Here is a 14,949-nt window from a genome sequence, read left to right on the forward strand (position 1 = left end):
TGTTTCATAACTGTTGTGTTGTTGAGACCTGCTGGTCAAAGTGAACTTGTCACCTGCTGCTCTGTTGGCTGGATTTCCGGGTCAGGGCCTCAGCTAGCATTGTGACGGTGGACACACAGACCCAGAGTTATTAGCCGTGCTGGCGGCACTGTTTGTCCCGCTCCAAAAAAGAGGGCTAATGAATAAAAGAAAAAATGGGAGACAGCTAAAGTCTTTCTGATCCCTGCTTCCATGAGGGGGTAATCCAGGGGTGATCGTCAGCACAAAATGTAGCTTTGACGGCCTGTGTCCATTCTCTGTGTTTGTGTGTGTGTGTGTATGTGTGTGTGTGGGTGTGTGTGTTTGCTTGCATGTGTGTTTTTACCTATATTTGCAAGGGGGTTGCAATGAGACCTGACCGAAAATAGAATTTATGCACGTGAATATGATTACACATTTGAAGCATGAATTGAAACAACTTGCCAAGCAGCTTATTTAGTGTGATTACAGCTGAGCAACCTCACAGTTTGTGCCAAATGTGTGTGTATGTGTGTGTGGGAAATGTGTCAACCTCTGCCTTCATGTTTTCCTCTGGTATCAGTCATACTAGCTGTGTCAGAGTTGTGTCACAATCTCCTGTAGTGCTCTGTAATCTTCCTGTAAGTAGTAAAAAAACACCTGAGTGTAGTTTATGTCCTCATTTACATATCCTCAGTCATGACCTCACTCCTTAACTATGCAAAGAGCAAAGATGTCAAGGTTACTCGATAGCAGAGGGCATTTTGTGTCTTTGTATATGATGATGACTCAGGGTGAGTAAAGACCCACTTAATTATCACAGGCACATACCTGAGATACCAGGTTTTCACTGACTAACTAACTGAGAGCATGAATAAACATAATTACTGTGCTTCCCCACTGTTTCCAGGGTTAGAGACACTTTAGTTTTGTTTGTAGGTTTGGCAGGAGTCAGACATAGTGGCTCTTTTAACAAACAAAGCGGTGCTGTCACAGTAATCCTGTTTCCAGTACTGTTGCACCATTCATTAAAGCAGAGGATTGTTAAAAAGCTGGTCCAATCTGCTCAGGTTTTTGGGTGCATGGTTGTTGCTGCAATACAGAAATACCTTGATTAAAGCACTGTGGGAAATGAGAACAAAGTTAACGGCATAAAGAGGTGCCTCGGATTTAATTAGCAAGTGTTACATCACAGAGTAATACAGGAAGACAATGATTTCTCTTTACCTTACCTATCAAAGTTCAAAAGGTGATGAGATACTGCAGCAAGAGATTTTAAAGACATGTTGATGATATTATGGGCCCAGAATTAAACATATGAAAAGTTTTGTAACTGCTACAGTATTAGTGGTTGACTGATATTGTTTTTTCAGTACTCAACTCAACTCTATTTATAGAGCACCTTTCATACACAAACATGCAGCCCAAAGTGCTTCACAGAATAACAGAGAGACAGAAAACAACAGCAATGGTAAAACTATAAAAGGCAGGATTATAAATAAAATACTTAAAAATAAAATAAAATCATTACTGTAAAATTAATAAAATAAGCAATAGTGGAAAGAAAAGTTAAAAATAAGGTAGTGTTAACAAGATCAGATGAATACAATAAATAAATAAATAATAAAATAAGGTAAATATATGTTAAAGCAATGATTCAAAAATAATAATAAAAAATATAAAAATAATAGACGATACGGATACTGGTAATTAGAGAGCAGGTCGGCTTATAGGCGATATATTATAATGCTGATATCACAATATTGTTGTTGCTTTTTTCCATTTGATAACAGAAAAAAATTAAAATACAGACAGAACATTTATTGAAAATAATTGCACTGCTGCATTTGCATCATTAACACAATTCCACGGCACCTGAGCTCTGCCGGTAGAATGCAGGATGGTGAAATGGGCAAAAAGGGAGCGCTACCATTACCCAACAGCTACACTGACAAGGTTGCCTGCAGTGTCTGCAAACATTATTTGAGTGTAGGCCAATGCCAATTATTTCAAAATGCAATTAATCTGCCTGAGTAGTTCAGTTCCCTGTGGCGGGGACGGTGGCCAGGGGCAGAGGCGTGGTCAGGGATGGTACGAGCCTACATTGAAATCTGATAGGGGATCTTATACGGATAAAAAGGCAAAAGAAAACAGGCAAAAAAATGTCTTTATTTTACCTGGGCAGCCTGTCCATGTATGATCTATGTGTTGGAATCATAATTTCTTCTTTCTGTAATATGCAGATTAAGCCCAATGGTTCAGTCCCACACCCACTTAGGGTGGCCCAGGTTTCGACTCCAGCCTGCCCCATTTCTGCATGTAATTCCCCTCTCTTTCTCATGGTTCCCTGCTCTATCCACTGTTGTCTCCTCTCTAAAATAAACGTGTAAAAGCCTCCCCAAAAACACAATTTAAAACAGGGGTTAAAATGTGCAATGTAAGCCTGGGGGGCAGTTCTGTGTCCACTAAAAGTTCTTGTTGTCGTCCCTGATAGTCTCAGATTGTTATTCTAAGAGTCTGACAACATTAGAGAAAGGATTCCTGCAGAGTTTGAAGCAGTGATACCCAGGAAAGTTGATTAACATTATCGTATTAATGTGCTTTTATCTTTTCAGAGCACCAGGACTGCCTCCATCACGCGGTGCACGAGCGTCTCGGCGAGCTGTTGCGAGTCCTGAAGGCCATTATCAGCAAACACCAGAGCCTGAACTCAGTGGACATCCTCAGTACAGCTGGAACCGTCATCGCCACGGTCAAAGGTCAGTGATGATGAGCTGATCTCCTTTAAACACACAAACACACACATATAACTCACAGCTTTCCTGTAGAACATCCCAGCTACTCCTCCACTCTTCCTTTGCTCTGTTTTCTGTCTCTGCTTATCTCACCCCCCCTCTGCCCTGACAGTTTTATCTCCTGGACGTTCACTATGACTCTGTCCTCTCTCTCACACCGTCCTCCCGAGGCTTCTTCCCAGGGAATGTTTGAAAAGTTCTCGTATGGCTTCAAAGTAACGCAGCTCTTCAGAAGTCAGTGTGTAAAATGCAGCAGCATGAGTTTAAACCTCACACAGAGTCAGAAAATAATATTTAGGAGTCTGATTCAGGAGGCAAGGAGACACGGGTGTCCTTTGTCTGCAAGTCCTGAGGGAACTACACAGAGGAATCCTTTTCTCTCTCTCATTCCCTGAGATTATGATCTGGCATGCAGGTCAGTTCTTAACTTGGCTGGCACACAAGATTCCCCCTGAGTTTACCTCGTCTCCATTTGCATCACAAAGGGACACTGCATGACTTTTTGAAGAGCTTTCACTTATTAATGAACAGTGACATGGTGAGGAGAACAAAGCATGAGCAGGCTGTGTGTGCGAATGAAGCTTACCTTCACAGAAATATTTGGAACAAGTCCACAGACACGCACATGCAAACACAAATGGGTGTGTGCATTTGTGCACCATAAACAATTATTAGGAACATGAAAGTCTTATCTTTCATGCAGGTACTTGACTATTTGTGTGTCTGCTAAACATGTTTGAACACTGTGAGAACTTCTGGTTTATGAAGGCTGAGATTTGACTGTTTAATATTTGGATTTATTACTTTAATGAAGGATTCTTAAGAATGCAGATAAATATTTAAGTCTTTTCTCAACTTGTTTCATAAAACAGGAGTGGTTTAACCCCTTAAAGGATGATGGGCTATTCTTTTTTTCTATGATACTGTTTAAATCCACCTTGGATAAGAGCTGTAAAAGCTAGACTTCATGTTTCACAGCTGGAAGCAAAGACCTTCCTTTGTTTTGACATCATGTTTAATGTTTAAGACAGGGGTGTCAAACTCATGTCAGTTCAGGGGCCACATACAGCCCGAGTTAATCTCAAGTAGGCTGGACCAGTAAAATCATAATATAATAACCCTATAAATAATGACAACTCCAAAATTTTCCCTTTGTTTTAGCGCAAGAAAATAAAAGTACTTTCTAAAAATGTTCACATGTAGTGAACTATATTTTTACATACACCTGTTGCATTTTTCTCCATGATGAGTCTCATATGATATTCTTTAAGGACCGAAACCTGCTGCGAATACACTAAACACACAGGTTTCCCAGTCACCTGACACAGAGTGCAATGTTGGCAGCAAAAGAACAGATAGATTATAATAATGAGAAGGTAAAGTTGACTATTATGGACCCCCCCCAGCTCCAGCATGAACAGTTTGCTTGCTGGACAGTGTTGGTAGTGAAGGAACGCACCTATGACGCACCCTCATGTATGGTAAGCACATGCACGATATGAAGCTCCTTCCGAAAGTAGTAGATCCACCGCTTCTACATATACACGTAAACTTTAGTGTTGATTGGATCTTGAAGTGCTCTAAAAAATCTATGAAATTCAACCAGATTATGCAAACTGCAAATATTCTTTTTCCTCACTTTGAGAAAAAAAAATGTCCTGGAGTGCCATTCAGGTGCGATCTGTCAGCCGTTTGATTGTATGCACCCCCCAGAGAAGTCATCCCATGGGCCGGATTTGAACCTCTGGCGGGACAGTTTTTGCCCGCGGGCCGCATGTTTGACACCCCTGGTTGAAGACATCCTTACTTTGAGCTACACATGCCATAAAACATGGGAAAATGTGTGACTGTTGGGGGCGGTTGCAGGTTATTCTTGCATGCATAATCTTGTTTCAAATAGTATCTACAGCAGAAAATTAAACCATGATAAAGCTCCTGACATTTTCAGGATGATTTCAGGACATTCAGGCCCTGATGTTTTCAGGAGCTTGCCTTATCACACATGTACCTCACATCTGGATTTTGTCAGCATTGGACGTGCTCCCACCAATGGAAATATTTTTGTTACGTTCCCCAGGATGGTGAAGGGACTAGGGGAGTAAAGAGAGTAGTAGGTAACAAAGTGCACTTTAAAAAAAAAACATCAGTAGAAATCACAACACAAACAACTAAAGCAAGCTGTAAAGGGCAGAAAAAGTCAGAGAAACTTAATGTGAACGTTGGCATCACCTCACTCACTTGCTCACTGTTAACATTCCTGACTTTCACCTGCTACGTTCACGTATCACCTTATCTTCAGTTTACACAAACTTTTTACACTGGGCGGGTAGAAGAAAGTTCAGATAAAGTCCAGGTGTGCATTCATTGTTTGCACTCACACATGAAGCCATAGTCAGGAGTGCAGTGCAAGTGTGAAAGAGGCTCATGAAAACACGAAAATGAAAGATTATCTCAAAAAATTAACAATTATCAGAGTCCAAATAACTTTTGAACTGTAAAGAAATATGTTATTAATGTTTAAAATTTAAAAAAAAATTATCAACAAGATATGTAGTTAGCAAATTCTGACCTTTTTTTTAGTACTTTAGTATACCTTTGATGCAGTTTCAGTAGTTTCTCAATTTATCAGGGTTGGTTGCCTTACGTAGTCCTTTTTAATTTACCTATAACCTTTATTTAACCAAGAAATGCTCATTGAGGTTAAAAATCTCTTTTCCAAGAGAGTCCTGGCCAAGATAGGCAGCAGCACAGTTACAGTGTTACACACAGACAATACACAAATATCAGATGCATGCAACAGCTACACAACAGATACCTCCAGATAAACAGCATGAGTGACATTTAAAGAAAACATCTGCAGACAGATGCATCAGCCTCCAAGTCTTTGTCCTTTGGCATCAGTTGCACAGAATCTAGGTACGCAAAGCACTGCAGTTACTAGAAGAGGTGACATCACATTAAGCAAGAAAATACCAATGTTCTGATATCTTTTGCAGAGTTCAAAGGGTTAAAGATACGCTAGTCAGTGACATCTCAAAGCAGGGTCTGAACACTAACAGCTGCTATGGAGAAATTTTATTTTCAATTCAATAAAAAAAAAAAAACTTTATTTATTCCCAAAAAGACATTGAGGTTTCCCTCATTTCCAATATCGTCGAGATCACAGGCACATTAGAAACAGCAAACAAACACACACAATCATTCACAAAATAATAGATTAATTAAAACAGATACAATTTGAGACACAGTGGTCAGAGATCAAAGTCTTAAATTCTGCAAAAGAGGGAATGGATATCAACTTTCAAGTCTGTTGGAGGGTATTCCATGATTTAGGGGCATCAATGGAAAATGCTGATCTACCCAGTTCAGTATTGACTCGATATATACAGTAGATGTACAGTGAAGCATGCTGTAGTGTCTTGATGTAGCCACCAGGTGGCCACTGGCCAGAACTGCACACACACACACACACACACACACACACACACACACACACACACACACACACACACACACACACACACACACACACACACACACACACACACACACAAGGTGATATCAGCTGTTCACTTTAGCAGCAGTCTTCAGTGTCATTTCTCAGATCTTTGACTTAATAATGTAACTTCAAAATGTTCCACTATTTCTGAGGGTGTGCCATGTGACCCAAACAGAAACAAAGAATGATGCATCTACTTTCATGTTGTAGAGGTGAAAGAGAACAGTGAATTTAGATTTTGGATTGTTTATACTTCCTCACTCTCAGTACAACCAAACAGTTGATAAAAACAGCTCTTCATGCAAAGTTTGGTCACAGCCTTCCTCCTCTGAAGTTGAAGCAGCTTGGAGTGCGAATGAATTTAAAGAAACATCACAGTGTTCTTTATTAGAAGTAAGAGTCCCTCTTCGATGTGATTTCAGCGTAGGACTGCACACTTGGCGAGTGTTTCGAGTGTGTTGTGCCTTTCCACTGAAACAATACAATTTTTCCCCGATGATGTAACTTCCACGTTTGGACCTCTGGTTGGGGCCTGAGTGAGTTCGAGCATTGTGTTCCAGCAAGCCTCAGGATGTCCTGTTCGGGGGTGGGGGTTGGGGGTTGGGGATGGGGGGCTGGACAGGAGAGGTGGAGATGTAGCAGCTCAGGAAAGTTACGTGCTTTGAATGGTGGAGGCTACTGTATCTGACCTGGGGTTTAGGAGAGGCTCCCAGGGCCCCCGGGGACAGTGGACCCCATCAAAATCCTGTTCTTTCTATCTCTCAGACAACTCTTCCTGGATTTGATTCAGAGCAAAGAAATTTTATGCTGGAATTATTTTTCTGGTTTATTCTGCTGGATAGTGGAACATACTTTTGGACCCGCCAAAGAACTGTAACTTTCACAGTAGGATGATAAAAAGTTCTCTGACAGGAAAACAGAGTTCTAGTCAACCAAGAGTCGTGGCCGCTGCTTGTGATCAAAACTTCTGATTACTGTGAACTTGGAGAGATCATGGAGGAACCTATGAGGTGGGTAACAAGCACCTTATCCATTTTAAGACGGGTTTGAGGAAATATCACCTCTCTAGAAAGCATGGATTCATTGTGTAGCAGCTGCTGAGGAAACATCTAGGTATTCAGTAGTTGGGTGTCTCTGGTTAAAATTCTGTGTCATATGTTTAGAAAGGTCCTTTAGGAGTAAATAATTATCTCAGGCTAGATGGAGGAATAAACTTTTGGACCTCCTAAAGACCTTTACCATTTCCAGCATTAATTTAAGGTTGTAGGACAGAAAAAACTAGTTCAGTCAACCAAAAGTAGTGAAACATTGGATGGAAGGTTGGTAATTTGTAGTTTAGTCATTCCAAGAATGTGTTAAGACACTGACGAGTCTCCAAATAGACTGAACTCAATGCACTAGAACTACTGAAGAAGTGTCTTTTGATTCAGTAGGTTTTTGTAGTTTGGTGTCTACAGTTTTCCTTATGTGTCAGACATGTATTAAGTAGAGGAGTATACGTTAAATCCCAATCCCAGTTTGCTGATGTCGATCCAGACTTTATTCATTTAAGAAGCGTTTGAGTTGATGACAGCTCCCCAAAAAACTTGAATTCAAAGCATAGCTTAGGTGTAGAGGCATTTGTGGGTGGCTAGGTGTTGGTTTTTCAGCAGGATGGTAGAGTTTCAATACAGAACAATTGTGTTTTAGTCAGAGAGCTTTCGAGGAGGTAGTTTTTCCACTTTTAGGACATTAAATTCACCAAAAATCTGGATGTAATGTACAGTAACTACTCAAGAAGCATCTCTGCATCTGGCAACTATTGGTATTTCAGTGTTTCAAGTTTGAAATATGTCATACATATGGGACTGTTTGGACCTGTGCTTTTTTCATCATGATGTTTCAGGTTTAGGGACAGAACAATCAGATTTCAGGCGCCCCAAAGTAGTGACTAAGTGAAGAACAAGACCGCTAATTCCAGTCAAACTGAAGAGAGGGTTGGAGACTGTTTTTGAGAGGTGTAACTCATCCAATGTTTTATCAGTTAAAGTATCTGGATTTAATTCATGCTGGAATCTTTAAATTTAAGTGAGTGAGTAAAAACTTGCGGAACAAAGTCCTCCACTCAAAAATCTCAGACAGCAGCTTTCTTTGGAAGATCTACTTCTTGAGGATCTGAACTCTAGAAATCTCCATTGTTCTCCTGAAGAGGAAAGACGGCGGAAATCACGGAGGCAGCAGATCGCTCCGTGACATCACTGATTTATGCTCTGTGTTGGGGCTCATTTTCTGAGGATCTCTCTCTCTCTCTCTCTCTCTCTGTCTCTCTCTCTGTCTGTCTCTCTGTGTCTCTCTCTCTCTCTCTCTCTCGGTTTATTTTTTCCCCGTTCAGTCAGGGCAGGAAGTTTACTGTGAAGACTGATTACAGCCGTATTTACTCTGCTGTTTTTCTCCCATTCTGCGCTCAGTCATCACTGTGTTTGGACTCACAGCAGGAAACTACTGCCTCTCCAGATTACAGCCAAATATACACACTCTCAGTCTGTGCTTATCTTTTCTGATTTAAGGTACAGAGTTGTTTTTGGATTCCTCTGAGGGGCTTTTCCAGTTTCGCATGTTTAAAAAAAGTGAATAGTTCTTAAGCTCTCAGCGTGATTTAAGGAGTGCAGTATGACTCAAAAGAGAGTTTTATTGACGTCATGCACAGGATGATGAATCACAGCACGAGATTCATGCCTCAGAAAACAGCTCTTACTGTGGCGCCACTGCAGGATGTCTTCAGAATGAAGGGTTTGAGTTTGTTACTAAACTTTGACTAAGACTTTTTTTCCCTCTCTCTGACAGGAGTGAACTTTAAGGAGGTGAACGAGGAGAACAGACAGAAGCTCTTTGGAGAGATCTACTCAGCAATCGACACGTTGGCGTTCACGTTTGGAAATGTGTAAGTGTGATGTCTTCACCATGATTCCAATGGCTCATCTGACCTTTTTATAAAAATGTTGTTTATTGCAGAATATTACACTTAACTGAAGTTTCCACTGACATTAAATTATTTTTATGTTTACTGAAAATTTTGGAGCAGAAAAAAGTCAGAGTTAAACAGCTTATAAAATGAGCTTCAAAGCTCCTCTGGCTGCTGATGAAACACAGATGAGGCATCAAAATGAGTTGATGCCTCATTATGAGCTAAAAAAATATCTTTAGAAAGAAGACCTTATATTTAGTTACATTTATTCCTGTTACCTTTGCCTAAGTTTACTTGTCAGACGAGATCAACTCAACCTTATAGTTCCTTACAGGAGCTTTAAAGCTACAGTGTGTAGAAATGGGAATATATTGCGATATCCAACAGTCAGATTCTAGTTTATCCTTGATCACCCCTCCTTTTGGGGAAGCAATGGTGTCCTTCTAGGACAAGACGTTCCTGTGATGCATGATAAGTAAGATCCTCCATTTGTCAAGTTTTTTACCATCAAAACTGTCTATCAAAATAAATTCAGAGATTCCACTTTGTGAATTTTTTTGGGGCTGTTAGACGGTTGTTTAACGTCTCTGCTGCATTTCCTTAAAAAACAGCATCATAACTCCGCCTCAGTTGTTGCGTAACTTGTCCATATTTCAATCAGGAGAGACACAATTTGAAGATTAAAGGTTATTCATTACAACTTAACGAATAATGGAACTTGACAGAAATCTTACGCATAAGGACTCTATGGGGATAAATTTGTGAGCGTAGGATGTGTGAATTTGGCAGCAGAAGAAATCCCCCTAGAGTCCAGACACTGGTGGTGGTGGTTGATGAATTCTAGGAATTGAAGACTTTGCGGAGACCAGGTGGAGATGGGGAGGTGGAGGGGTGCGCACCATCAATGCAAGAAGGAACTAGCAGGAGAGAGAGACCCATTTAAAAAGACAGCAGAAAGTTGATAGGCTGATGATAAGGGCGTGCCACTGAGCTTTTGGATGACAGGCGCCGCTGATTAACCAATGACAGCTCAGGAGCATGCAGCTGGAAGCGGGTGAGCTATTGAACGAGGGAGAGGAGAGTTAAACAACTGCTGTGATTGCTTTATAGTCTTCCTGTCTGAGCTTTCGCTAGAGCTACATTTGTGAAATTTTGCTCCATCACTGTTTCTCCCCATCTCTCACAAAGTCTGAACATTATGGTGCTGACACAATAATGTCTGTGAAGTGTGTTGTTTTAGGTCAGTCTTCCCCTTCAGCAGCTAAAAGTGTATTTTGATAAGGTGAACATATCTTGTGGACCATAGGTTGTGTCATCATGCAATAATAAAAAATGTGAGAGCAGAATACGTATTTTGAAGACGCACTTCGGTTGAACTTTTCTGATTGAATTAACTTCTGAAAATTTAAGAAAGTGGGTAAAAAAAAGAGGCGTTCAGTGAGGCAGTGATGCAGACTGCAGCTGTATGTGAGCCGCTGGTACCCTCTGATTCAGAGACATCCTGAAGTGCTACTGTTACCAAGTCCCACTCCTGACAGCTGGAGCTCTCATGTTCATTGGCTCACAGTTTAAACACCTGAAACGTTTTAAGACCTACATTGGTCCCTCCTGATCAGTGTCAGTTCTTCCCAACTCAAACTGTGAATTTTCTTTTTGTTCTTCCTCAGAGTGTCTGACTTCCTTATGGGAGATGTAGAGAATGGATCAGTGCTGGGGCTCCCCCTGATGAAGAGGAGCAGGGTAAGAACTGTCTTTTACATCCACACTAGTTGATAATGAAAGAGTGTGTTTATAGCGCCTCCATTCTTAAAATACATTCATCATTAGTTAATTCTTTGTCTCCAGGATGTGCCCCGCTGACCCTGAATTGTTAGACTAAAGATATGAAACATTACAAAGCAGAATGCAGAGGTCAGAGGTTAAGCCAACACTTGCAGGTTGACGCATGTTCCAGAAACCGACTCTACCAGTGATGAATTGATGTGATGTATTGTTGTTTTCCTTCCGTAGGTTTCATAACAGTTTTAAAGAGGAAGTCTTGTTTCCAGTGTGATAGCAGAGTGTTTTGTGCCTCAAGTAGAGAATTCATCCCCTTCAATTAAATGTGTATTCTTTTTTCAATCTGTCTGTAATTCAGTCTTTCGAGAACGTCTCTGTGGAATCTGGAGGATCCGGTCCAGAGAAAGATGATCCGCCAGGTAAGACAGATCTCTGAAACACACAGCTGCTGCTTTGTGAAAGTGTGGGAAGAAACAAAACCTGGCGTAATGTTAAAACTTCAACCAGTCTGAAGGACAATTATGGTGTTTTTAAACCTTTGTCACATTTTTTTTTAAATCTGAAGACTTGTTGACTAACAAATAGAAAAAGGTTTTGGAGTTGTTTGAGTAGATTTCTTCACCCTGACAGGCTCACATTGTTATGTTTCTGAACACATTACATAAAGGATCCCTACAGAGATGGGCTATTCAAACTTTTTAAGAGGAAGATGATGTTTTGAACCAGAAAGGTCTCTTAAACTCAGCCATACTCCACTGAAAGATACAATAATTGTACCTCACAGAACACAGGAGTTGGTGGTCTGCTGCCTCTTTAGTTGGCTGGCTTGTCCCAAGTGGCAACCTCCGGTCTCAAACTATGAAGCCCATGCAGAAGTGTTATAAACTGCAGTTCATCAAGAAGCCGCTTAAGGCTGGCTGCAGAAACACCAGAAACCACATAGACACCAATTAAAAAAAGGTGATCTTTGCAGCATTAATAAACATGTTTAGAGCCTGGTTCCAAAAACGCCTTGGCTCTACGTCGCTAATTTCTCTATCGGCACACACTGTACGGGGGGGGGGGTGGATATTTTTCTAACGCTATGGTTCAGAAGATATTAAGATTACAAGTTTTTGCCCAAATAAGGACATGACTGACTTGACTCCCGGTTGGGAACACATAGCTGTTGGCTAGGAGGCTTTAGGTCACACTATGCCTGGTTGAATTCCGCATTTCCAATATGGCTGCCGCCGTCGATTGGCTTCAAAACAGCGCTCAGGAACAGATGGGTGATGTCACGGATACTACGTCCATATTTTATACAGTCTATGGTTTGTCCATGTGTTCTGCAGCTTTGGTACATTAAAGCTCCTGTTAAGAACTTGCAGTTTGTGTTGATTTTGTCACCCCCTGAGGACAAAAATGTATATCTTATCTCTTTGCTGATCTTGTCCTGTACAGAACAAGGCAGTATTTTAATCAAATATATCACTTGCTGTGAATATTTGCTGTTGAGAATGTAACAAAGGTTGTTTTTTGAACCTTTTAATGACCTGGTCTGACATCTAACTGCACAAAGCAGTTTCAGGCACTGAAAATGACAACATAAAGATTTTTGATGGTGTTGTTGATAGTCTTATTTGCTTTTATAGTTCATAAAGAGGCATCACCATTTATTCAGTCTGTTTAATAATTAGTTATAAAATCCTCACAGGAGTTTTAAATTGTTAAAGCTCTTGATTAGGCAAAGGTAGATCAGCAACTCCCGTGCTCTGTTTGTAAAGAGTGATGTAACAGCAGTAAGTGACCATCAGAGCTAATCCCATTCATACACATCCATACACCGTTGATCATACCACACAGAGCAATATGGAGTTCAGTTTTTTGCCCAAGGACACTACAACTGAGCCACAGCCAGCCCGCTGACTGCTGTTTTCTTTATCAACGTGATAAATGGTTTTTCCACTGGAGGGTTTGTGCTAGCTCTCAGGCGCCTCAACCAATAAATCATCCATCTGGTAGTCCTGCTCTTGTCAGGAATAATCAGCTTCAAATGGTTGTAGCACTAACCTATTTGGTTCTGTGGTTCTCTCAGGGCCGTCTCCACCAGTGCGAGCTGAGGAGGTGGACCGGACGCTGCAGCAGCAGGACGGCGGAGTGGAATCAGCGCTGCTCTACGCCAAGGGCTGGTCCAAATACACCAAAGAGCTGCTGGCCTGGGTGGAGAAACGCCTCAATATGGGTAAGTTAGGGCACACAGCATAACATTTCATTGTTATCTAACTGGACAACCTTCCAGTATATCACAAGAAACATAAAAATATCCTAGTTTAAGTAATTTTGTGATGATATTCATGTCCCTAAAAAGTTTAGATACCTGCCTTCAAAATCTCTAGAGGTCTTCTATACGATTCAGAAAAGGGAAACCCGGATGGAGCACATATGTGTTCTTACGTATGTGTATGTGTATGGACATATGGATATGTTTTATATTTTTATATTCCATATTTTATACTAGCTCCTTAAAGGAATTCTGCTGGCAATCACCAGGAAGAATCCCAAGCGCTCTCTCTGTTCTTGTCTAAAAATGTTGTATTGTCTGTTTGTCTGTGAAGCTCAAGGCAATTTTCCCCATTGTGGACAAATAAAAGTTTTAATCTAATCTAATCGAACAGAGGCCAAGACGCACCAGAACGTTTCAGACTTTTTTAATTTCATGGGAACTTTAAGATAGGCCAAAGATGGGAATAAACAGTCAGTCATCTAACATCCAAAAGCAAAAAACTTATTCCACATTCTGAAGCCTGAACCTGATCGTAAAATGACAACAAACAAAAACTGTGACTGTGTGGAGTTTTTATCAGAAGACATAGGGCGAGAATACAGTTATAGCTTTACTAAGTCCATATTACACAATCTACACCAGATTGTATCATACTCTCCTCTGTAGTTTCATAGCTCTTTATACTTCCTCCAGCTTGGCTCAGTTTACAATAAAGGATCACTTCCACAGGTTTCTTTCTTCATTCTCTGAAACAAAGCCTCCGGCAGCAGCAGGTGTCTAAAAATGTCCAAGATTAGTCTAAAGTCTGCACACAGGTTTTTAGACCTTTATTCATACGTCATACTGAGCTGAGAGGAACGGTATTAAGACGGGATTAATCAGGATTCAGTTTCCTGAGAAAATGTTCTCGCTTACCTGAGCTGGATTTAAAACAATGCAGTTTTATTCAGGCTGAGGGGCTGAGTGTGCAGTGTGAGGGTCTTTTGTTCTGCACACCGGTTAATGAATGCTTTCAGTTTAATACTTAATCACTGAGCGAGTCAACACAGTGACACAGAGCACTCAGTCAGCCTGTACAGTATGTCTGTTATCAGGCAAACATACATGTTGTTAGTTAAACACGTCTGCTCTGGTTAATGCTTGCAACACTGAACGGTTTTATGGATTTCTCTCAGACTCAGAGGCATCCTTCAATTCAACCAGGAAATGCAGTTTTAGTCAGTCTTTCAAAAGTTGATGCAGGCCTGTAGTTGTGATTATGCATGTTGTGAATTTACTTAAGCATGGTCTCTTTGCAGATATTGAGTGTGCAAAGAGTTACGCCAAAATGGCAGAATCCGCAAAATCGCTTGCAAGTCCACAGGTGAGTAGTTTCTTCCACTGATGTTACAGATTTGCTGCTTCCTTGTTAGCCACTTGGGATTGATGTGAAGACTCTCTCCTCTTGGTTTCAGGAATTCATGCCTTTCCGTGAGACCTACATGACTGCTTTCAAAAATGACATCGAGTACAGCCAGCTGGTACTTCAAACTGCTGCAATCCTCCAGAGCAACAAATTTATGCAGGTAATCCAACAAAAGCCAAAGAGAGAATCCATTTCTGAAATGAGACTTTAGGAGTACAATGGCAACAGAAGACTTACTGGCTGTGTGTGTGTGTGTTTGTGTGT

The 14,949-nt window shown here is 40.8% G+C and overlaps 1 protein-coding gene across 4 annotated transcripts in view; it reads left to right on the forward strand.

The window, feature by feature from the left end:
* The window catches only part of arhgap29a (Rho GTPase activating protein 29a), a 45,705-nt gene that overhangs the window by 18,563 nt on the left and 12,193 nt on the right, over positions 1-14,949 (forward strand). For 3 of the 4 annotated variants that reach the window (XM_034706870.1, XM_034706871.1, XM_034706872.1), the window contains 7 exons: positions 2,613-2,756; positions 9,115-9,211; positions 10,903-10,975; positions 11,373-11,433; positions 13,092-13,238; positions 14,579-14,643; positions 14,735-14,845. In XM_034706870.1, the coding sequence (XP_034562761.1) occupies positions 2,613-2,756; positions 9,115-9,211; positions 10,903-10,975; positions 11,373-11,433; positions 13,092-13,238; positions 14,579-14,643; positions 14,735-14,845 (698 nt within the window). Of the gene's footprint in view, positions 1-2,612; positions 2,757-6,936; positions 7,302-9,114; positions 9,212-10,902; positions 10,976-11,372; positions 11,434-13,091; positions 13,239-14,578; positions 14,644-14,734; positions 14,846-14,949 lie in introns of those variants that run through there. The other variant, XM_034706873.1, reaches the window with a different exon arrangement.

This window comes from Notolabrus celidotus, chromosome 17 (genome assembly GCF_009762535.1).
Source record: "Notolabrus celidotus isolate fNotCel1 chromosome 17, fNotCel1.pri, whole genome shotgun sequence".
Taxonomy (NCBI): domain Eukaryota; kingdom Metazoa; phylum Chordata; class Actinopteri; order Labriformes; family Labridae; genus Notolabrus; species Notolabrus celidotus.